Source organism: Bubalus kerabau, chromosome 4 (genome assembly GCF_029407905.1).
Source record: "Bubalus kerabau isolate K-KA32 ecotype Philippines breed swamp buffalo chromosome 4, PCC_UOA_SB_1v2, whole genome shotgun sequence".
In the NCBI taxonomy this organism is placed as follows: domain Eukaryota; kingdom Metazoa; phylum Chordata; class Mammalia; order Artiodactyla; family Bovidae; genus Bubalus; species Bubalus kerabau.
Window position 1 is genome coordinate 50,718,630 of NC_073627.1, and position 14,500 is coordinate 50,733,129.

Sequence of the window (14,500 nt, forward strand, 5' to 3'; positions counted from 1 at the left end):
GGAGGTAATTTGTGAAGATTCTGTTTGCTTCCAACGGAACAGGGATAACCCTCTCAGTTTGGCTTCCTACTGTGCAAAAAGATGTAAGGACCAACTTTCAGATGTGGTGGAGTCACTCACCCTCATACCTAGTGAGTTCCACACATGAAAAGGCTTTCCTTTTGTTTGAAAAGTAGCTCTTCTTGTAGGCTACCCTTTCACCGTTGAGAAACTAGGGTTCAGGTGTCGTCCAAGCAATGCTGAAATTAACTGAATCATCTCCATCCTCGGGGACCTGGTATCCCGGGAAGCCCCTGGCAACAACAGGGGCGAGCCCAGGACACACGTGTTAGCACAGGCAGTGCAGCGTGATGAGGTGGGCATCCAACACCCTAAGCGTGCTTTAGTGACCAGAATATTGGACAAAGCCGCAAATTAAGTAGCAAAACATTTTAATCAATTCTAAAAATAACAGAGACATTTTATATCCATTGCTACCTCCTCAAAAGTCTTCTGCAGATTAGACAGTCGGACTGCAGATTACAGAGCCAGACATTCAACAAAGTACAGTTTGGGACAAGACCATCATGGGGAGGTTTTTCTCCTTTCTACTCATAAACATGAGTTGTCAGCTTAAAAAGAAACCCTCAGACAGAAAAAGAAAGCTTTCTCTCACTATAACCTCTTTATTTCAAATCTATCTGTAACGTTTGAAGGTAAAACATAATCAGAAAACCAACCTCCCAAGCAGGTACAAGGATCTGAGCTGGACTCCTGGGATTACATACTGGTTTAGTTCTATTTCTACTAACACTGTGATGTGAGGTACTATGGTTCTTGTTTTAGTTACAAGAGGTGTTAGGAATGAATGCCCACACACAATTAACAATAGCTTATCTAGCACATAACTCTGCAGCACAATACCAACAACAGGAGTATTTTAAAGCAGGGTGGAGAAGAAAGCAGACACTAATAAAACTGAAGATTTCCTTTGTTCTTCCCCTCTTTTCACAATGAGAATTCAGTTCAAAAACAAGGCTCCAGAATGCCCGTGTGGTCTTTTGGCCCACCACACTCCTGGGGAGCCTCAGGCTTTGGTGATGTATCCTTCTCGGATGAGGAAATCATAGATTTTCCGGGTTTTGTTCACGTCTATCTTGATGAGTGCTCTTGCCTGTGCCAGTCTCAAGCCTCCTTGCTTGTTACATTCATTCAATAGAGCAGACTTGTATTCTAAATAGGCTCCCGGGACCAACCTCACCATCTGACAGAGCTGCAAGACATGGCAAATTTAATGAACGTTAACATCTGTCAGTCTTAAAATTTAATCCAGCAGGTATAGCCATAATAAAAGTGTAAAGAGTGACTTCAACCTCCAACTATTTACAGGAGCTGCTGGTGGACAGACCACATTCCATTCCGTCTTTTCTTTGGTGAGAACAGTCTCAGGAGACAGAAAAAGGCTGCGAGTGATGCCGGGAGAGCTGCGGCACCTATCAGCCGGCTCCCCGGGGTTTGTCCCGGGTGCAAGTCTGTGTCCTGAGGACTGGCCTGGGGCAGAGGCCCGGCACGTTCTGGCCCAGCCTGTCAGGGAAGAGTCGCAGAGCCCGGGGTGGGGGTGCTGACACTTGGCTTCCCAAGTGTGAATCACATTATGTCTGGTATCAGCATAAGCCCATAGTCCCTACTTTTGTGATTATACTTCCTACTTTGGAGGGAAAGGAGGTCTAGAGATCTTGCTAAGAGGTCACTTTAACTACTAAAGATCCAAAAAGCTAGTTTAATTCCAGTTCACCTACCATTTATCCAGCAATGAACAGTCTGAGGTCACCATTTTGTGAGTAAGGACAAAAAACTGCTTAAAACCCTGGGTCATTCCACACTTGAATCAGAATGGCAATCCTTCTTCAGCAACACCTGGATATAACACACACTCCCTTCTCCTCCCACACTCATATCCACTGTTCCTACTGGGTAAAATAAAAGTCTAATACTAGCCCCTATTCCGTTCTGTCTGACCTGAATTTCTGATACGGAGTGGCAGATGAGGACACCCATCTTGCGAACTATAAAAAAGAACACACCAGGAACAAAGGAGGAATTCCTCTTTGGAATGGACTTGAGAGTTGTTGCATATTATTTGGAAAATGCTTGATGATGACTCATTTGAGGCTGGACTTAAAAGTTTAGAAACAGCTAACAGTCATAAGAAGACACATCCAGTGATTAAGTGATTATGGTGGAAAAGAAAAGTAGGTCATGGCTTTTTTAATCAAAATTAATGTGTGACTATATATGATGATGGATTCCTCTTATGTGCTTATATACATACCATGGAGACAACTCAAAAATCTTTTAAGTAATGGTCATATTGTTGGAATAAGAGTAGAACTTCTGAAAGTGCCCACTCTTATAGGAAATAACCATTTCCATATATAAGTTATTTTAAGTTTGTAAAAAATTAAATTCAGTAAATAAAGTACTTAGTACAGTATCTGGTACATGGTAAATGCTCAATAAATGATAGTTGGTATTATTTAGATTTATGTATCATATGCTGTTCTCTCAGCAGATGAACGGTGGCAGGGTGATGAGGAAAGGAGTCCCTGAGACCTGCTAAGGTCGGTTCTTAACACCGAGACCTTGAGGATGACTAGAGCTGAACGTGCACATGTGTGATGTGAGCAGAGCAAAATGGGTTTGATCCTATAATGTGTTTTTCACGCAACTCAGTGAATAACCGGCCCCTACTCTCTTTCCTCTAACCAGCTCCCCCTTCTTTTTGTTACCTCCTTTTCTTTCTCATTCAACTTCTCTGTGCCAGGGAGGCCCGTGAGGTTCAAGGGTGGTGCACTTCGTCTACCTATAGATACAGACAGAAAAAGCCATGTATTTTGTGAGAGACAGTACCTCAGGAGTAAAAAGTGTAACAAAGTTCACCACGGTCAGGCCTGTTAGGTACAAAACTACTATATATCGGGTACCCCAAAGTTCACTTGAAAATAAAAACAGTAAGTCAAGGACTTCCCTAGAGGTGCCATGGATAATAACGTGCCTGCTGACGCAGGGGACACAGGTTCGCTCCCTGGCTGGGGAAGATTCCACGTGCTGCAGAGTAACTAAGCCCATGTCCTTGACAACTACTGGGTCCATGAGCTGCAACTACTGAAGCCCTTGTGCCTAGAGCCGGTGCTCTGCAACAAGAGACGCCATCATGAGAAGCCCACGCACTGCAATGAAGAGTAGCCCCTACTCGCTGCAACTACGCAAGCAAGCCCACACGACAGCAACGAGGACCCAGCACAGCCAAAAATAAGATAAAGATTAAAGAAAAGAATTTTTAAAAAAAGTAAGTCAAGTGCCCTTTGCCTTGATAAAATGCACATATAATCACACGTACCTCAGAGTCAAATAAGATTATTCTTCCTAACCCAGTAGAAGATTCTAAAATCTACAGCCCAGATGTCATCCAGTTAAGAAAGGTCCCATGCCGCCTGTCTTGACAGCTGATGAATGGAAATAACAACTCTGCAGGAGAGACTTCCCTAACACTGGCCATTCTGCCAGCAATGCAGGCAGACATGGCAATTACCCAGGTGCCGTTCACCTTGAGATCAAAGGCAGAGTCAGGCCAGCAAAAGGCCTTCATTATGTATTATTTGAGGGAATATCTGTTCCTCCCAAAGTAGCCCTGTTTACCTCAAAGACCCACACAGAGAAAGAGTGAGCCAGTACATGGCAAAGCAGAGGCTGAGGTGAACTCACATACCTTGAGAAAGAGACCCAAGAACGAGCTCACTGCCCAGGATGGGAAGCCTGATGTGCACAACTCTGGGGATTTGTTTTGAATGTATACTTGAGTGAATGGGCTGTGTTAAGCAAAAGAAAATGTAGAATACTACGTTACACTTCTTGGGGGTGGGGTGCTGCTTAGGTGGTGGAGAGCAGGGGGACAGGCTGTTACAGCTCGCTCTGCAACGAAACAGGCTTCCCTTTAATACTGACAGAGGGAATGGGAGCTGCTCTGCAATGCCAGGCCTAGCTTGACCCTAAATGCCCTGAAACAGAGATTACGATCACTCAAATGCCTTACCAGTTCCAAGAGGCTACACTATGATCAGTGATTCAGGTTTCCAACTCTGCACTGCCTTAGCAGCAACTCAAGAGGGTGAAAAGGAGCAAAGGGTCATCTCAACCTAAACACTGGAGCTGAGGGAAGCTGATGCCCGCGCCAAGGAAGCAACCAAGAGTGAGTGCAAATGGTTCAGAAAACACAAATACCAGAGAAGCAGCCAACGTTAAATTTTCTTATTTCTGTATTTAGACTGGGGGAGGATTTGGACGTGAGGAACTTATAAAACTTAACTGTCTTGGCTATTCCCTAAAAGGCTCTTTTCTCCTCTGAATATTAAAAAGTAATTACCTGAAACACAGGAATAAATGAAAAAAAATACATATATCACCCCTGCAGTGGCATTCTCTGAGCCCTGTCTGGGTCCTGAACCGGAGATTTTTTGAATGGGATCACAAGGTCTGTTTTTCCCAGCTTTAAAAAATGGTTAAAACTACAAATGGGTTATCTTTTCGCCAAATCCAGTCTGTAAACAGTGGAGTGGTCTGTATGTTCTGATCAGGGGAAGTGGCTAATCTACCATATGGAGCAGGGATGAATGATAACCAAGAAAACAGGCAAACGAACATCATGATCTTAGATCAGCATTCTACAACTAATACCACCCCACACTACCATTTATTAATTACCAAGCAGCAAGGATTATCAGATATCATATGGCTTAATCTTGCCCTGTAAACTGACCTCAAAATAGGACATGCCGGATAAGAAAGAGAAATACTTTTAAGTCTCCAACTTATAAAGTCTTACTTTTCTGGCAAGTAATGTGCCTCCTTGCTCATATAGGACACAAAGCCTTTAAATTATCCCCTGTGAGACAATCTTGAAGTCCGTGGTAGATAAAATCATAGTAAACAAACTGCCTGTGAACATTGGTAAAATAGAAAAAACACTTGTCTGAGGTCCTCTCCTCCCCGTCTTTGTACTGTAAACCCAAGGGAAGTTCCTGTTTGGCCATGAAGATTCTAACAACTTGCTGATGTTTATGAATCTGTATAACAATCACCATTCCTTTGCCTAAGCACCTGGCTTCCACAAAGGCGGGAGGGTTTGTTGGGTCACTAAAATTCCCAGGATGAAAACTCCACAATTGTGACTTGCTCCAGCCTGAAAAATAATTACCTGAATTCGAAGTCATGGGAACAGAAGGACTCAGGCCAGAATCACTACAAAAAAGAAGAGGAATTTAAACTTATGTCACATCAAAGAAAGCAATTCCCAAAGCCCATGAGCCCGGGTAACATTTATCAGGTCAGCTACTTTGAAGAGAAGTAATGAGACAGACTAGACTATGTTTTTACAGGCTATCCCAACTGTACACAACTGAGGAAAGGAAATCTGTTCCAGGGAAGGAAACTGCTTAGATTTGTTAAGAAGAGGTCCTGGTGTGGCACATCACAGAGACCATTCATGAGCAAAAAGCAGGCATTTGATCTTCCAGTGAAAATCACACCAGTAGATACAGAAGAAGAAAGAAGGTGTGGCAAGGGAATACATTAATCTTAAAGAAATAATGCCAAAGTAGCAAAGTAGGATTCTAGGAGGCCAGTTACATTTCTCAAAACTGTCAGTACTGTACTGTTTGAGACATCCTGCTCAAGTTTTCTGAATTCTTCTAGCTACCTAATTATTACAGCTCTGCCATTCAGGGTAGGGCACCCATGGGACTGTCTGAAAATACAGATAAAGGCCGAAAGCTCCGTGAAGGTGTCCCCGGCCTAACTCCTCACATGTCAGCCTGCCGGCGGAGCCACTGCTGGCAGGCGCTGCTGTCCTGGATGTACTGGAGGACCTCCGAGAGCATGGTGCGCTTGAGGCGCTCCTCTTCGCGAGTCTTCTTGAGGTGATCGTAGGTCCTGGCACCTGTAGGTGTTAAAAAAGTGACTACAATGACAAGGTAGCAGAACTAACCAAAGGGCTTCCTAACTCATCAACAAACAGTTCATCTTTTTTAATTTTTAATTTTTTTGGCCTTGCTTAGGCTCATGGGATCTCAGTTCCCCAACCAAGGATCAAACCCAGGCCCATGGCAGTGAAAGCGCAGAGCCCTAACCATTGGATGCCAGGGGATTCCCAGTCGTTTTTTTAATTTCCTTTGAAAAACTGCTTCCAGAATTATTTTTCTAGGAGCAAACAAAGTGATTTCCCCTAGTTTGAAATCTCTTTTGGGTAAGAAATGAAAATGTGTTTATTCCTTTTCTACCTTTAAGAAATTTGAGAGAGGGAATCCCCAAAACAGAAAAGTACAAAGAAAGTTGGAGTTGCTCATATTTCCATCCCCTAAAAGTAACTTAATACTGTTATATTTACTTCCTGCTCTATTTTTTCTATCCATATATTTTTTCAAGTCACACAAATGCTATGCACATACACTGTTCCTTAAAAACCAGTTAGGATTACAAACAAAAATAAATCCTCATTGACTATTATTATTCTGTTCACCTCTTTCCTGGAGACAGCCAGCATCAGGCAACCCAAATCTGGCATCAGAGTCTTTACACGCATCTTGCTAACAGCTGTATAGTGTTTTCCACACTATTAATGTATAAAAATCCAAAATATCAAACCAGTGGGTTTCAAGCCAAGTTCCACAGAGGCCCAGGTTACCATGAAAATATCTCAGGGATTACTGTGAACATACTGGTGGTCCTGGGCTCCACACATGATCTGAATCATCAGACTTCAACCTAAGGAGTTCCACTTTTATTTATGGATTAGTACTCCACATAAAATTTCATTTTGTAAACAGTTTCCAATGTTAGAAATAAAGAGCCATTTTGCTGGGCTGAACTTGAGCACTGGGTGAACGGGTGACAGCTTTCAACCAACAGGAAGGAGGAAATGCTGAAGACCATCCCCAAAACAACAGAACGACAGAAATTGCCATTTATTGAGGATTTGGTGCGTCAGGTACTATACTATGTTTTCATGCATCATCGCTCATTTAATCTTCACATGAACTCTAAGAGACTTGGAAAATTGAAACAAATAGAATTACAGATCTGGTAAAAGAGCCAGAATCCAAACCCAAGCTGTCCAAGCCTAGACTTCAGCTCTTAACTGCTAACACAGCTGTCTTCTCTTACAACCTGGCTCTACTACAACTAGTTACTTAATCACTTACATCCTTAGTTTCTCTATTAAATGAGAATAACAATACCCATCTCTTAAGTTGAAAGTGAAAGTCAAGTCGTTCAGTCGTGTCCGACTCTTTGCGACCCCATGGCCCACGAGGCTCCTCCGTCCATGGGATTTTCCAGGCAAGAATACTGGAGTGGGCTGCCATTCATTTCTCCAGGGGATATTCCCAACCCAGGGATCAAACCCAGGTCTCCAACACTGTAGGCAATGCTTTACCGTCTGAGCCACCAGAGAAGTCCCTCTCTTAAGTTGGTAAAGTACAAAGGGTACAGTCCAATGCATGGTGAACAGTTAGGTGCCCTGAATATAATCATCTCTAACTCAAGTAACTGGGACGCAAGTGCCTAGAACCAACTGAAGTGTGCTTAATGGGAATGATCAGATGATGCATCACTAAATTTAAAAAGGCTGAGGCTAAAAGTTGGAATACAAAATCTTTTTTTTTTTAAGAGGTCACAACAGAATCCTAAATCTAAAATAGCAACTCTGTCATACTTTTTATTTCACCTCAGATAATCTATATAATAGTATTTATAAGGATTAAATAGATGAAACTTATTGGAAAGATCAAAAACTCATTCTGAAATGTGAAAGCTTGTTTATATGTTTGGAAGGCACCTGCCCTCTGATTTAATGTGGAGCACAAGCATACTTACTACAAAAATTGGTAATGCCTGCCGTCCTGTATTCCTGGAGCCTTTTGATTTCCCTTCGGAGTTCAAATTCCACTGTTTATCCCCCCAAAAAAGAGAAAAATCGGAAAAACAACATCAACATCAATGAGCACTTTTACTGCTAAATATTTTCAGTAATTCTGCCTTCTATAAAAGACTGGGCAATTCCATTTGGGGAATCCTAATTGTTGCTAATATCCCGTTAGAAATTTTACTTAAGAGCTGACAAAAATGTACTGCAGTGGTCTTTTAGCTTCTGTCTCCAGTTGCAGAAAGCAGCTGGAATTGTTTCTTAGAAACAATTCATAGTGACCTGGCTGAATTCATTTAGCTACAGTAGTAATGAATATAATTTCTCAAACCACCAAGTTCCCCTGCTTTATTTATTCCATGTTAAAAGTTCTAGCCACAAAGACAAATTTCGGTATGAAACCTATCTCTGGTATTACATGACACAGACATTTTTGCAAGGGAAGGACAAAATTCTGTGCTCAAGTTCCCGATGGTTTCTTTACAGCTTTTCTCTTACAGGGACAAAAGAGCAGTGTGTTTTCCATAAACCAAGATTTCTGCCTCCACTGAGCACACAGATCAGGTTGCACTGCTCAGATTATTATGTGATGGAATGTTCAAATCTAGGTGCTTTGAAAAAGCAGATGAAGGAAGAACCTGGACAATCCACGGGGTGTAGTTCCCTGGAGTGACACATAAACCAGGGATGGTACAAACTGGGACAGGAAGTAAAGATCAGCCACCCAGGATAAATCACACAAAGAATGCCAAATAAACAGGGTGTCTGTGAGGACAACCAAGCCGGTTCAGATAAATGCCTGCAGTGTCATGCAAGAAATATCTGCACAATGAGAACAGGATACAAGCCTTCATGAAGTACCTTCCTGAACTAAATTTGGGAGTCAAAATCAAATACCTGAATCTCATGATGAAAGGCACAGACTCAGCCCCTCAGTCCAGACTGTTTTATAGTCCAGGCGTTACTGCCTTAACAACTTCAATTTTTTATAGTGAGAAATCAAATGGTAACTATGTAGATCTCTCTCAGAGAAAAAAGGCAGGAAAATGATGGAAGTGCTATATATTATTTCCATGAGTCACCCAACTCTGTCCCCACCTGGAAACTAGTTTTAATACTAAAATAATTATGAACAAAATAATATGATTATCTTCAAAATAATCCAGTTGAGGATGGGAAAGGAATGGGTGGTAAAGATGACACTGGATCAGCCACTGGATGGTTAACTGCTAAAGTTGGGTGATGGATACATGTATATCATAGTATAATGAACCCCCATGTATTTGCATACTCCCATATTAAAAATGGGGGGAAAAGCTACTAAACTACTGTTTATCTAAGGGGGGGGAAGCCACTAATATTTTTAAGCTTTCTTCTCCATTCCCCAAGTTCCAAATTTATCTCAGAGCAATAAAGAGGAAGAAATAATTAAAAAAAAAAAAAATCCACTTATTTATTTACAGAATTTCACAAAAAACACCATTATCGTTCCTATTTATATAAACACACACACACACACACACAGAGAAATATATGGTCAAGGTTAAAAAACCACCTACATGCATGGCTTTCGATGAACTTGTCATGCTCCACCGGCCCCACTATCCTTGCAAATCGCCTCATTGTTTCATAAAGATCTTGGACTTCCTTGGGATATCGTCGTTCCATTACTACAGAGAAAGTAAAGAATATAAAGATCTCTAAGTTTTCTGTATTTTTTTTTTAACAAGTAGTAAAATGGAAGAATATTATTCCTAACCTCACACGATTAATTTATCCATGACAGGAAGCAAACCAGAAAGCTAAGGAATGCAGCACACTAATCATGATGCTCACAGAACCAGAGGGACTACGTCTCAGGGACGCTGTCATGGCCAGAGAGCACCTGCACTCTGGTGACCCCCACACCTCGCTGTCTCTCAATCTGCACAGGGGCAGGAAGTGCTGGCAGTAACAGGAAAAACACGGCAGATCATGCATTCTTAGGAACAATGTAGGGCAAAATCTCCGGTATTGACTTCTGCAGAACAAGGGACGTGAGGACATGCTAATTCATCTAGAAGAGGTAGATCAGTTTGGCGAAAGTGTGTGATCTCTCCCATGTCCCACTAAAAATCTTCTCTGTAACTCCATATCCTCAAGTGAGGCGTTTATTTTTTCACTCTCTACATGGGTCATTTTGCCTTTCTCTAAACTTAACTACCACAACATAATATACTACGAATGAAGTTATATTTTAATAACTATCATGGAAGCAAATGGTCATATATGCCACCTGGGATACCCTTACAGGTAGCCAGAATCAGCACCTTTGAGGATCACTACTGACCAAATTTCTAATAAAAAGAGCTATCAGCAAAAAGAGGGATAGGAAAACCCACCAACAATAATTGGTAGATTGGAATGATCAGGAATTCTCGAATTGCTACTCAGTCATTTCAATAAGATAACTAGGCTACCTCTGTCCACTCTCAGGCTAAAAATACAGGCTGTTACTTATGACAGTTACTTAAATTGTCGTCTTTTCAGATGAATCTCTTCCTTAGCAGGAAAATTCTTGCCCACAAATTCTAGGGGCTGATTTGATGGGCAGCCACAAATTCATTTTATTCACCACCAAACAACCCTACTTCTACAGGAATAATACAAAAGTTTGGAGTAATTTAGTCTGATGACAAAGCTCCTATGCCTACGATAGTAAGGTCACACGTGCATTCAGCACAATGGCAAGTGAAAACCTCTCAGACCACACTGCATATGCCATGTCTTTCTTGGAAGCAACCGAGCCTCCCCTCAGGTCTATCTGTAAAAATACAGTTAAAGAATAAAGAGGCTAAGCTGACCTCTGTCCACCAGCTGGGAACAGAATTTATGCAAGAGTCAAGGGCTACTACATACAGGTTAAAATCCAAAAGCCCAGCAATTTCAGACATAGGGATTCACTAACAGAACATGACCAATTATTGTCGACAAAAAGGGCAAGGGAGAGCTGACCTGGAGTTATTTTTGCAAACCCACAGCTCTCGATTAGGACGAGGCTAAACAAGCAATAATGTATACTGGCAGAAGGAATATAAATTAATATATCTTTCAGGAAACAATCTAGCAGCACGTGTTAAGCATTTTTAATAATCATGTTCTTTGACCTAGTAATTCCACTTCTCGGAATCTATCTAAAAAAAATTCTAAATGCAGGCAAAGCTTTATTCACAAACAAGTTTACCTTTGTGCTATTTGTAATGATTTAAAAAAAAAACTGCAAATATGCTAAATATCCAATAATAAAGACAGGTTAAGCACATCGTATATTATATGTAAAGTTACTGGTATAACATATTATGTAACATATTAGAAGGGATATCATCAAAACACTACAATAGCTTAAAAAATGTGTAGCGGAAAATGAAAAACTAAACGACGTAAAATGTAACCTACTTATGATCATGACTCTGTTGAAAGATATTCAACCCAAGACTGGCTGACCTGGACCCTCCAGCGGCAGAGTGTCAAACCCTGTAAGATTCTAACAACTGGCATATGAAGCACAATCTCATTAGGTTACTTTTACAAAACAGAATCTTGTGGCATACACTTATTATAAACATATATAAATACCGCAATTATTATGATATGATTCTTATGTGCTAAACAAACTCTACAGTGTAAAAGAAAATGTAGAGAAACTCTTTCTGCCCAGCCTAGATATTACCAATATTTAAGAGTAAGGTCAAAGTTAGAAATCACTTAAAAATCATTATAGGTTTATTTTCATCATGCAATATTAATGTCTTGTTTGTTAGCGCCTCCACGATGCAAAATAAAGGTGTCACTTTCTGTTAATTCTTTCCATAAAAATATTTTCACAACCTGATGATTATAGTTATATCATGTTTAATATATAATTCTGAAACACAATCCTATTCAGTTTTGGAAAACGATCCATTAATATTCAGGTTTTAATTAATACACTAATTTAAAAAACATTTCTCATGCTAGTGTTATTGACTATATATTACTGGTTTGAGACTCTTAGTATACAACAGAATTGCCTTGAAGACTTTAAAAAAATAGATGCTGGAGCTCTACCTCCAGAGATTCTGACTTAATCAGAGGTGACTGTTGGGCATCATAAATTTTTAAAGCTCCCTCAGTTCAGTTGCTCAGTCGTGTCCGACTCTTTGTGACCCCACGAATCGCAGCACGCCAGGCCTCCCTGTCCATCACCAACTCCTGGAGTTCACCCAAACTCATGTCCATCGAGTCGGTGATGCCATCCAGCCATCTCATCCTCTGTCGTCCCCTTCTCCTCCTGCCCCCAATCCCTCCCAGCATCAGTCTTTTCCAATGAGTCAACTCTTCACATGAGGTGGCCAAAGTACTGGAGCTTCAGCTTTAGCATCATTCCTTCCAAAGAACACCCAGGGCTGATTTCCTTTAGAATGGACTGGCTGGATCTCCTTGCAGTCCAAGGGACTCTCAAGAGTCTTCTCCAACAACACAGTTCAAAAGCATCAATTCTTTGGCGCTCAGCTTTCTTCACAGTCCCAACTCTCACATCCATACATGACCACTGGAAAAACCATAGCCTTGACTAGATGGACCTTTGTTGGCAAAGTAATGTCTCTGCTTTTGAATATGCTATCTAGGTTGGTCATAACCTTCCTTCCAAGGAGTAAGCATCTTTTAATTTCATGGCTGCAATCACCATCTGCGGTGATTCTGGAGTCCAGAAAAATAAAGTCAGCCACTGTTTCCCCATCTATTTGCTATGAAGTGATGGGACCAGATGCCATGATCTTCATTTTCTGAATGTTGAGCTTTAAGCCAACTTTTTCACTCTCCTCTTTCACTTTCATCAAGAGGCTCTTTAGTTCCTCTTCACTTTCTGCCATGGTGGTATCATCTGCCTATCTGAGGTTATTGATATTTCTCCCGGCAATCTTGATTCCAGCTTGTGCTTCTTCCAGCCCAGCGTTTCTCAGGATGTACTCTGCATAGAAGTTAAATAAGCAGGGTGACAATATACAGCCTTGGCGTACTCCTTTTCCTATGTGGAACCAGTCTGTTGTTCCATGTCCAGTTCTTTTTTTTTTTTTTTGGCGACCCCATGGACTGTAGCCTACCAGGCTCCTCAGTCCATGGAATTTTCCAGGCAAGAATACTGGAGTGGGTTGCCATTTCCTTCTCCCCATGTCCAGTTCTAACTGTTGCTTCCTGACCTGCATACAGGTTTCTCAAGAGGCAGGTCAGGTGGTCTGGTATTCCATTCTCTTTCAGAATTTTCCACAGTTTATTGTGATTCACACAGTCAAAGGCTTTGGCATAGTCAATAAAGCAGAAATACATGTTTTTCTGGACTCTCTTGCTTTTTCCATGATCCAGCAGATGTTGGCAATTCGATCTCTGGTTCCTCTATCTTTTCTAAAACCAGCTTGAACATCTGGAAGTTCATGGTTCATGTATTGCTGAAGCCTGGCTTGGAGAATTTGGAGTATTACTTTACTAGCATGTGAGATGAGTACAATTGTGCGGTAGTTTGAGCATTCTTTGGCATTGCCTTTCTTTGGGATTGGAATGAAAACTGACCTTTTCCAGTCCTGTGGTCACTGCTGACTTTTCCAAATTTGCTGGCATATTGAGTGCAGCACTTTCACAGCATCATCTTCCAGGATTTTGAAACAGCTCAACTGGAATTCCATCACCTCCACTAGCTTTGTTGGTAGTGATGCTTCCTAAGGCCCACTTGACTTTACATTCCAGGATGTCTGGCTCTAGGTGAGTGATCACACCATCGTGATTATCTGGGTCATGAAGATCTTTTTTGTACAGTTCTTCTGTGTATTCTTGCTACCTCTTCTTAATATCTTCTGCTTCTGTTAGGTCCATACCATTTCTGTCCTTTATCAGGCCCTAGTGATGCTAATATGCAACTTGGATTAAGAACTACTGCCATAAATGATTTAAAACTATTCAATAATGATGGGAAAAATTTTAAATTAAATAAAAATGCTAATACTTACATTGAAACTTCCTAAGGTTGATTAATCCATGGTCTCTTATAATTCTAGAATGAAAAGAATTATCTATGATAATTAATTTCACATTTAACAATGTCTTCCACAAGCAGCTTTCATTAGACACCGTAAACACTACAAGGGGGAGTATGGAGGTCCAGAGAAGCCACTCCTCTCACAGTTCTGCAGCTCACCGAGTCACTAGCACAATTTTAAGCTCTCAAGAATCATGTATTTTTCCTCCCCTTGGGCAATAACTATTTGCTGGATGAATCAATGAGCACCCACAAATACTGAAAAACACGTGTCTGTAACTTAGACTTGGAAGGGAATCTGTCCATGGCATAAAAATTATCTATTCAGCTTTTGGGAAATGCTAAGTGAGAATAACCATTTAAGGGAAATCTGTTAACAATGAAGGGTGCCATGATCACACACTCAATGTTTACAAATGTACATTCACAGAATGCCTTGAAGCTATTTGAAATAAATCTTGTGCATGTTTAATGGAAGGGCATCATAAAACACA

The 14,500-nt window shown here is 41.0% G+C and overlaps 1 protein-coding gene across 4 annotated transcripts in view; it reads right to left on the reverse strand.

Moving 5' to 3' along the window:
* Positions 1 to 414: 414 nt before the first annotated feature.
* The window catches only part of TADA2A (transcriptional adaptor 2A), a 46,239-nt gene continuing 32,153 nt past the window's right edge, over positions 415 to 14,500 (reverse strand). For all 4 annotated transcript variants that reach the window (XM_055577354.1, XM_055577355.1, XM_055577356.1 and 1 more), the window contains exons 10-16: positions 13,978 to 14,021; positions 9,517 to 9,627; positions 7,909 to 7,980; positions 5,842 to 5,974; positions 5,234 to 5,277; positions 2,769 to 2,842; positions 415 to 1,252 (exon numbers count right to left, since the gene is read on the reverse strand). In XM_055577354.1, coding sequence (XP_055433329.1) covers positions 1,067 to 1,252; positions 2,769 to 2,842; positions 5,234 to 5,277; positions 5,842 to 5,974; positions 7,909 to 7,980; positions 9,517 to 9,627; positions 13,978 to 14,021 — 664 coding nt within the window. In that variant the 3' untranslated portion in view covers positions 415 to 1,066. The remainder of the gene's footprint in view (positions 1,253 to 2,768; positions 2,843 to 5,233; positions 5,278 to 5,841; positions 5,975 to 7,908; positions 7,981 to 9,516; positions 9,628 to 13,977; positions 14,022 to 14,500) is intronic.